General features: G+C 39.1%; 1 protein-coding gene across 2 annotated transcripts; it reads left to right on the top strand.

Moving 5' to 3' along the window:
- The first annotated feature begins 2,184 nt into the window (after window positions 1–2,184).
- LOC115736198 (preprotein translocase subunit SCY1, chloroplastic) lies at window positions 2,185–9,020 on the top strand. 2 transcript variants are annotated; one of them, XM_030667762.2, is made up of 9 exons: window positions 2,185–2,219; window positions 2,254–2,428; window positions 3,639–3,793; window positions 3,884–4,269; window positions 5,136–5,435; window positions 5,530–5,619; window positions 6,569–6,692; window positions 7,830–7,993; window positions 8,578–9,020. In XM_030667762.2, exons 2-9 carry the CDS (start codon window positions 2,268–2,270, stop codon window positions 8,806–8,808), a joined length of 1,611 nt encoding a protein of 536 aa, XP_030523622.1. In that variant the 5' UTR covers window positions 2,185–2,219; window positions 2,254–2,267; the 3' UTR covers window positions 8,809–9,020. The 2 variants fall into 2 exon arrangements, with proteins under 2 accessions (XP_030523622.1, XP_048134185.1); XM_048278228.1 differs by lacking the exon at window positions 2,185–2,219 and having other exon boundaries at window positions 2,226–2,428; window positions 8,578–8,964.
- Window positions 9,021–9,214: the final 194 nt, after the last annotated feature.

The raw sequence follows: 9,214 nt of genomic DNA, 5'->3' as shown, positions 1-9,214 counted from the left end.
ATTTAAGTTCTTTTTTTTTTTTTTTTTTTTTTGGGGTCAATAGCATACTTTCTATCTGTTTGAAGAGTGAAGTAGTTATGGTGTTTGAAGACTGAAGTAGATATGGTAAGATCAGAAAAGCTTTCAACTTTCATGCTTGCCTGCATCTGCTTTTGGGTAGCATGACCAAGCGTGATGAAGGATCTGACATTTGTAGTAAAAACAAGCCTGATTGTTCTGTCTGCGAATTTATATTGCTCCGTGAAGTCTCAGTTAGACTTTAGTCTCATTGGCAAGAGTATGCTGTTACCGTTGTTGTTGAACAAGTCGGAAGAACACCCTTTGTGAAGCCTCGGGGTCTATCGAAAGCTAGAAACTGGGAGCATGAGAAGAATCTAGAAATGTAAAGATTGAGCTTATGGAGAGAATACTTGTCTAGACTCAAATGCTCAAGCTCTAGCACCATGACTCAAATTTGTTATCCTACAGTTTGAAGTTGATGGGTGCGGCACACGTCTGATATTGCATATAGGTAATTGGTATGACTGTATTTGGCATTTGTCATCATTGTACCCAAAGCTTTCTGTCTTGAATATAAGATGGGAAAGATATTTAATAAGTATTTCATTAACGGTTTCATCAAGATAAACGCCTTTGGAGAGAGGTAAGCAGGTTTTCTCCCCCTTTTCATGTGAAATTTTGCCGTGATGTGCAGATTTATCTCACTTTGCCAGTTTCAAGTTTCCTGAAAGCGTAGACGTGCCATACATAGTTGGCTTCATTGGCGACCTAGAACCTTTGTTAACAAGACACCTTTAACAATGGATCCGAATCGTGCGTCATGTCTCGGAGAGCTATAAGAATGAGAAGTTCTGCTATCTGATAGATGATAGTCATGTCAATATTTACGTGGAAGCTCATTGATGAGGAGTTAAAGTAAGAAACTGGCAATTCTTCTTACAATCTGTTTTTCTCCCGTGTGATCTCGGCAATGGTTTAGAAAGAAGATTAAGGCTTTTCAAGAAACTCTTCATTAGGGATTTCTTGAAGAGAGAATGAGCTTTCAGATTCGACATGAAGCCCTGCAGTGCAACAGAAAAGAACAGAGCACCCGGAAGAAAACCAGTAAGCTACATTAGAGAAAAAAAAATTTCTCTTCAACAATGTCTTCCCTTTTTGTCCTTAATCATCGCACTTTTTGTGTGTAAAAGCTTGTAAATTGCCATGTTGATGAGCTGTAGCTAGTGGATTCTGTGCTGTTGTGGTCTAGATGATAAACTATCACAAACGGTACGTATCTTTGTTTATGCAGACAAATCCGCTTTGGTTTACATTATGGGTCGGTGCAATTGTCAACTCATCACCGTTGCCAGCAACGTTGCCCATTGTGGCGGATCTTGTCGGAAACATCACCGGCAGCGGCCATCTCGCGAGCAGTAGGCACTTGGCCATGGCAGGGATTTGGAACGTCAACCATGTTGTTCAAGGCCATACTTGGTTGTTAAGGACCGACATGACTATTTTGTAGATCAAAATTCTATGTAAGATGTTGGCACTCGAAAGATAAAAAAAAAAAAAAAAGAGCGATCATAATGTGAACATTTAGACGGTTAAAACGAGAAAATTCGATGAACCTCAATGGTTACCATTGTCTCTGGTGATTATTTTCAACTGGGTTGGTCAAATTATACTAAGATTCTGTAATCCTTGATGCAATAGTTGAGATATAACATGCATGTCTTATTATATGATTTTCGAAAACTAACAGCTCGGTTAAAGTGTCATTAACTATCGTATAAAATCATCTAATTGAAGAAATGCTCGCAGTTTGACATCAATTAGTGAATCAATTTTAAAGGTCGATAGTAGTAAATTTACTCAAAATACTTGACTATGAATCCATTACATTTATGTGCATATGTTAACATGAACATTTGAATCTTTGTTTCCATGCCACCACCATTTTTTTTGGTCGAATTCCGTGCCACCACCTTCAATAGGTCCAAATCTTCCTCGAGTTGTCCGATCGTGACGTAATAAATCATCAAAGTATGAGCACAATTTCTATTGGGTATCAACCGTCAAGATAAGCTAAGGTTATACTAAAAATCTTTTTTTTTTTGTAAATTTAATAAAAATTTAATCTTTCACGAATATAAACTTCTGTTTTCAATTTTGTGGACTGCAAGCTGAGCCGGGTCCTTAAACGCTAGCTAGCTACAGCTTTGAAAATAATTCCGGGGCCCGAAACCAAGTCACGAAAGGCAAGAACCTGGTCGACAGGGATAATGTTGATAACGGTCGGCGAAGCAGCAGCGACCGTCTCTTCTTGGCCACTTTGTTCTTCCTCTCCAGCATCATCCTCGAAGCAGAGACAATGGGTTTGCAGGGCCGGTTTCGGTACCCGAAGAAAGCCCTCCTTGAAGCTCGGTCTCGTGTCTAACAACAGGTGTAGTACTGTATTGATACTAGTATTGAGTGTTTCCCTCTCCAGGAATCGTCAATTCGTATTTCACGATGTGGGATTACTCCAGAGAAAAGAATTTGCCAACTTGGAGCTTTTGGGTGTTCTTTAACAAGAATTCTCGTGGGGATTGATGATTAAATGTGTGGGATTTTGGCTGTTCACGTTGTGTTTTGGCGAGTCTTCCTGAAAGCGGGACCGACTAACCATTTTGGACTTGAGATAGTTTTTCCCTTTTCCTCACATTAAAAATTGTGGCTGTTGAAGAAAAAAGAAAGGTGTTAGTCGGCAAAATCTGAGTGAATGCCCAGTTCATTTGCGGGTCGTACAGGGTTGCTGGGGATTTGAGTTCATCTCATTTCGGTTTAAGATACGTTGGAGTTTGGACCGCAGCTTTGAGGAATTCAAAGTGGGTTTAATCTTGTTGAATTATCATGTAGTTCGTAACTTAATGAAGGGAAACTGTTGCATAGACTAGGCGAGGGTGTCTGGCCAAAAAATAAAAAAATTAGGCGAGAGGGCTGATGGAAGGTTCTGTGATTTTGCTGATGATAGTTTGAAAGAGGTGCAAAAGGAAAGCAATGACTAATTTAGACAACTGAAAATTGAGAATGAAGATTGTTCAGGTCACATTTACTATATCCATTGTGGAGTTTTTCGATAGGACTCAGGATGGTAAACTTTCGTGAGAGGTATTCAAGGTCCTGCTATTACAAAGTTTAGGCATGTAGCATGGATGGCTTCTCCTTTTACACTAGCATACGCTCCCCATATTGTCTCTTTTTTCATACAATGCCAGATCAGCAATAATTTGCAGACACTACTGGGGTTCTTGCTGCTGTCTGTTATATGCTCTATTGTTGCTTTCGCCTAGACTTCTTCTTTGATGTAACTTTGCTTTTGCATAAAGCTCCTTGCCACAGTTGCAAATCTTCCGCTGAAGCTAACAGTCACACAATGAGGGTTCTGATCTCCCTTTGAACATGTAATTTATGCTTGTGTTCACCAGAAAATTTTATAACCTTAATTTAATTGACCTGTTTAGTTCTCTAGTATGATTCATATTGTCCACATTTTGTTGTCTTCGTTTTTCAAAGCAGTGATAACTTGAGTTCAGTCATTCCTTCCCTTTTCAAAAAAGTCGTCATAGTTAAGTTCTTTAATTGACTGATTTTGTCCCTTTAACACTCCTCAGTTCTGAGGGCACTGTTTTTGATCCTTTGGGAATAGATTCACATCATTCCTCTGGGCTGAACTCCACATGGAAAAGCTTTCTAGATTTGTTTGTACCAATATCTGAGAGCTCCTCAAGTACAAGAAGGGAAAAAACATCATCTCGTGGAGTGGCAGGTTCAGACTTCTTACATTGCTTATCTTTCATAGCTTGGCAGTCATTAGCTCAGATAGGCAATTGGCTAACAAACTCTCTTTCTTTGGCAGCTGCAATTGAGGATAGTTCTATTGATTTCGGTGATTTCTTTAAAGGGCCATTGCCAGGGAAATTTCTGAAGTTGTTGGGATATTTGGCCCTATCCCGATTAGGCATATATGTTCCCCTGGGAGGGGTAAACCGGGAAGCTTTTGCTGGGAATTTGGATCAGAATAGTTTCTTGAGCACTTTGGATTCTTTTTCTGGGGGAGGTATCGGTAGACTTGGGATCTGCTCCCTTGGTATTGTTCCCTTTATCAACGCACAAATTGTGTTTCAACTTTTGGCACAAATATATCCGAAGTTGCAAGACCTGCAAAAAAGAGAAGGTGAAGCTGGAAGGAAGAAAATTCTCCAATATACTCGATATGCTTCAGTCGGGTTTGCCATAGTACAGGCAAGCACATAATTAACTGGCACTCAAAAATTATGTTAACCGCTGACAAAGTTAAATTGCAGCATGTGTGAAGAAGATTTGTGGCTTTTTTGGTTTCTGATTTTTGTTCCAGTCTATACTGCATGTTTGGATATTTACTCACATTTTCTCTTCTTTCTCAATTCTCTCCTACTAATGTGTGTTAGATATTTTACATACTTTAGTGACCAGTTCTTTGAAAAGAGAATATAAATGAACTGAATGGAAGTATTTCTTTTCGATATGTTTCCTGTGATCCCTAATAGTGCACCATATATGGCATCTGGGCTTATTGGGGTTTCATACATAATTAGCCATAAAACCTCGGAAAAGTCATTTAAGATGATCTTTTCTAGTTAACTAATTAGCACCGACACCGACATGCAACACACTACATGCGACATGACACGCGACATCATTTCTCAAAAAATAGAGAGTTCCGACACATTGGGACACGTTGTTAAATGTATACTTTCATATATACATGATAAATATCAGCGGTGAATTTATTATTCTTCTTCTTTTCCTTCTGTTTGTGATTCACGATTAGGTTCTTTTGGGGCTGGCTTGGTAATCCTAATTTATTGAAAATGATTAAAATTGATCTCGTGCGTGTTGAATTGCGTGTCATTGGTGTGACCCGAGCGTTGATCACGTGTCGGAGAGTGTTGGACGCATGTTGGTGTCGGACACGGGTCCAACATGACATAGAGGCCCCCCGCAGAGTGTCCGTGCTTCCTAGTGTGTTGTACTCTTTTACTTGATGTGAATTCAGTTGAGCTGAAGATAATTTTTCCTAGTGATGAGTTCTCCTGGTAACATGCATTTCCATCTTCTCTATGTGGCAGGCTATAGGCCAAGTACTCTACCTTCGTCCTTATGTTGAGGACTTCAGCACTGAGTGGGCCCTTTCTTCTGTTGCATTATTGACACTTGGCTCAGTGTTTACAACATACCTCGGAGAAAGGATCTCTGACCTGAAACTTGGAAACGGCACATCGCTGTTAATATTTACAAGCATAATCTCCTACTTACCAGCATCTTTTGGTCGAACAGTTGCACAAGCTTATCAGGATGGCAACTATGTTGGACTTGCCACCATCATTTTATCTTTCGTCCTCTTGGTTCTTGGTATTGTATATGTTCAGGTAAGCGATCATTATATATTTTAGGATGTTAGCTTATTGTTAGAGGATTAACAGAAAGAATGTACGTAACATGCTCCATGAGAAAGATTTTCAGGAAGCAGAAAGGAAAATTCCACTTAACTATGCCTCAAGATACACCAGCAGAAGTGGAGGCCTACAAAAATCTGCATACTTACCCTTCAAGGTCAGTATTTGGGGATACTATCCATTTCCAGTTGTTTATTAACTGCAGCGGACTGGAGTAATAAAGTTCTAGACATGGTCGCAAACTACCCTTCTCCATGAGGCTTCACAGTCAGTCTTGGTTAATTTAAGGATGGGTCATACGAGACCTAGTTGTGATCTGCCAGAGTTCCTTGTTTCTCTAGTTTCTTCTGTTTGGCACCTTACTTCATTGAAGTTTGTCTATTCTATCTATTGAGTCCATGTGGTTCTCAGTTTTCTCTTTTTCCTTTCCTGGTACTGAATTGCTTAAACTCAAAGAAATGGTTGGATCGCATGACAAATCTTACACATGCCAGTAGACTATGGATGAATATATTCTAGGAGGTCTGCTTGCTTTTGGTAATCTTTATCCATGCTCCTGCTGTCATCTCTTCTCATGAGTTATGTTAAGTGCTGCTGTTGAAGATGATTTATCAATTTAGAATTATCTATTTTTGCAAGTGACTTGTTATGAGCTAAGCACCTGGGGAGATGATCTAAGTGCATTTAACTACCTCATTTCATGTGTCTATTCGGCCGATTATTTCTGCACTTCTCTCTACGATTTTGATATGCTGAATTAGTCAACAGCTATTTGCTTAGTCTATGACATGTAGAGCCAAAATATCCCCTAGAAAGAGATTGCATTGTGAGGAGCATAATAAGAGTTCGGACATAGCCAGCCGTTTGGAAAGATCCCAGATGCCATAAAGTGTGTGTAGTGCATTAACTGTTTGCCCCCAAGGAAACTACAATTTGATGTTAACATTCATGTGGTATAGGTCGTACGGTGTGCAAAGTTGTTGTACCTGCTGCCTGCAGATATGCAATTGTTATCCACACTTTGGTTGGAATTGTAGCGAGGTCACTTGCTTTAAATGTTGAGCCAATTAGAGCTATATTTGTATGGTTCATTATTCCTGTCACAGGTGAATAGCTCTGGAGTGATGCCCATTATATTTTCTACATCTTCATTGGCTCTTCCCGGAACCATCGCACGCTTCACAGGTTTAGCTGTACTGAAGAACGCTGCTGTGGCTCTATACCCCGGGGGTATGATTAGTTCATATTGAATGAAGATTGTGATTAGTAAGAGAAAGGCTTTAAACTGAATTGCTTAAAATGCAAAGAATCGTATGTTCTAAATATCATGAGAAGATTGTTCCTTCTTATGCTTTAATATGTCGGCTTCCATGTAGAAGTGAAGATCATGAGCTTAGAGACCCATAATTTCATCAAACATGGGAACAGAAAACATCTAAGATGGAACTGTTGCTAATAGAATTACTGTCACCATTGTTACAGAAGAATGTGATGAAATACCTGATTATCTATTTGAGCGGAAGGATGCTTTGAATTTATTTACCTCTGCATGCATTTCAGTATGCATCTGCTTTCAGACATGCAGCATAATTTAGGAACGGCTGTAGGAAGTTTGATTTGTCAGTTTTAGCTAAAAATGGCGCACACAAGTTATTCGTTACTTCAGTCAAATTTATGATGTCGATTTTGGGTGTGTGACTTCATTATTCTAAAGATTTCAACGTACAAAAGGTATCCCTTGAGAGTGAACTCTTATTAGTATCATCTTGTTTGTACCATCCAATGTTTATTGTCCTTGGTCGTCCGCATTGACTTTGCATGGTTAAACCTGTAATTGAATTAAAAACCACATGTAAACTCCCTCTCAGTTGCAGTGAACTGTAATTCTTCATGAATGTGTTACAGTCCAGTTCTGCACATGGCAATATGTCAGTGAGATTAGTGCCAACTCCCTGCACTGTAGATGCATGTATAGTTTGATTGATCAATTTTATACTTGGGGGTCTACTTAATACAATTTTCCTGCATATAAAATGCTAGCGTTTTTCATTTCATATGTGAGAGAGCTCATCTATTTTTAGCATATTCTGCTTTTACCATCCAAGTATCCATCACATTAGCAAATTGATGTTTGTATATCCTGTTTATTTCACCTCAAGAAAATCTCTCTCGGCTACCTGGTTCCACGTAATATATGTTAAAACATCTATTTGTGTGTGATACTTGTAAATCATGCTTGAATTCTGCTCTTACTGTAGGAAGTGGAAACTTTGTATAGCTCGAGGCATATGCTGATGGTGAACTGTTCTGTTTTATTCTCATTTTGGACATGTGATGTGGTCTAATGGTGATAAATAACTATTGTAGGTTCTCTATACCTGCCAACCAACATACTACTAATAGCCTTCTTCAACTACTACTACACTTTCCTACAGTTGGACCCTGATGATGTGAGTGAACAGCTGAAACGCCAAGGAGCATCAATACCCCTTGTTCGGCCGGGTAAAACTACAGCCGCATTCATCAAGACGGTAATTTCCCATGATTAAACATTTCGCAGACCTGTTTTATTCACGTGTTTTGGTAGGAATACCTCTTGCTTATATGCCATTTATTTCATATATGAGGAGATAGGCATCTTTGGTGTTTCCTCGTCCGTATCTTGGCCTGTGGGACAAGGGCATTGTGGTTTTATTGCCTGACATTTGTCAATGCGACCTTTTCCCTTAGGTTAAGCATAATTTCCTGTATGTCTTGAGAAATAATCTTTTGAGAATTTAAACCCCTATTTTTACCAATTTGTTAGCAAACAAATGCCTCTCATTTTCATGGATATTTCGACATCTGTTCCTTTCAGATCTCTCTCTCTTTCTCTCAGTTATTACACTCTACTAAGTCCTAGATTTCCCAGCTTCTTTGGTCTTCACCTGCTCTATTCTATCATTTTCATGTTGAGCAATCTGCGCAAATTTTAACAGAAGTCCCTTCATGTATCTCCATGCTATGTCCTTTATTTTCTGTAGGTGTAGGGTGTAGTATATTTTATCTGGATTGGGTTTTAATACCTTCCAATTTGTCCTTCTTCTCTTATCTAATTTAGTTATTCTTGTCATAGGTCCTTAGTCGGATATCAGTTCTAGGGTCCGCATTTCTGGCCATCCTTGCTGCTGGTCCTGCAGTAGTCGAACAAGTCACACATCTCACAGCCTTCCGTGGATTCGCTGGTACGTCAGTTCTTATTCTGGTCGGATGTGCAACAGATACCGCGAGGAAAGTTCAAGCAGAGATAATATCCCAAAAATACAAGAATATAGAGTTCTACGACATCGACAAGTATGGCCAATAGGAACAATCCCAGCTTCGGGATATACGTGTATAAATTGTCCTTTGTGGCCTCACTTTTGTTTGTAAATTTGGCTCAAATAGCAAATCTCGACACCATAGTCGCTGGTTCAGAGATGAACCTCAATTACATGTTTTCTGTACAATCTAATTTCTCTTTTGAATTGTTTCTTCTAGTGAGGTAGTAATTGGAAGTGAGTGTGTTCTGGGTAGAAATGCATCTTAAAGTATCTGTTTTCGACCATGTCTTTCACAAACACAAATAGCTCAATGCAAAAGAATTCACATTGCCAAACTGGTGGGAAGAAAACGAAATTGAATTTAGGAAATATTTTCCTTGTTGTCCATGCTCGTTACAAAAAGGCAAACCGCCCATTTTGTCTTCCTGGTCAAAGATATAATAATTAGAA

Source organism: Rhodamnia argentea, chromosome 4 (assembly GCF_020921035.1).
Source record: "Rhodamnia argentea isolate NSW1041297 chromosome 4, ASM2092103v1, whole genome shotgun sequence".
Classification (NCBI taxonomy): domain Eukaryota; kingdom Viridiplantae; phylum Streptophyta; class Magnoliopsida; order Myrtales; family Myrtaceae; genus Rhodamnia; species Rhodamnia argentea.
Note: the sequence above shows the minus strand (reverse complement) of the source record. Positions and strands in the feature narration are given on the sequence as shown.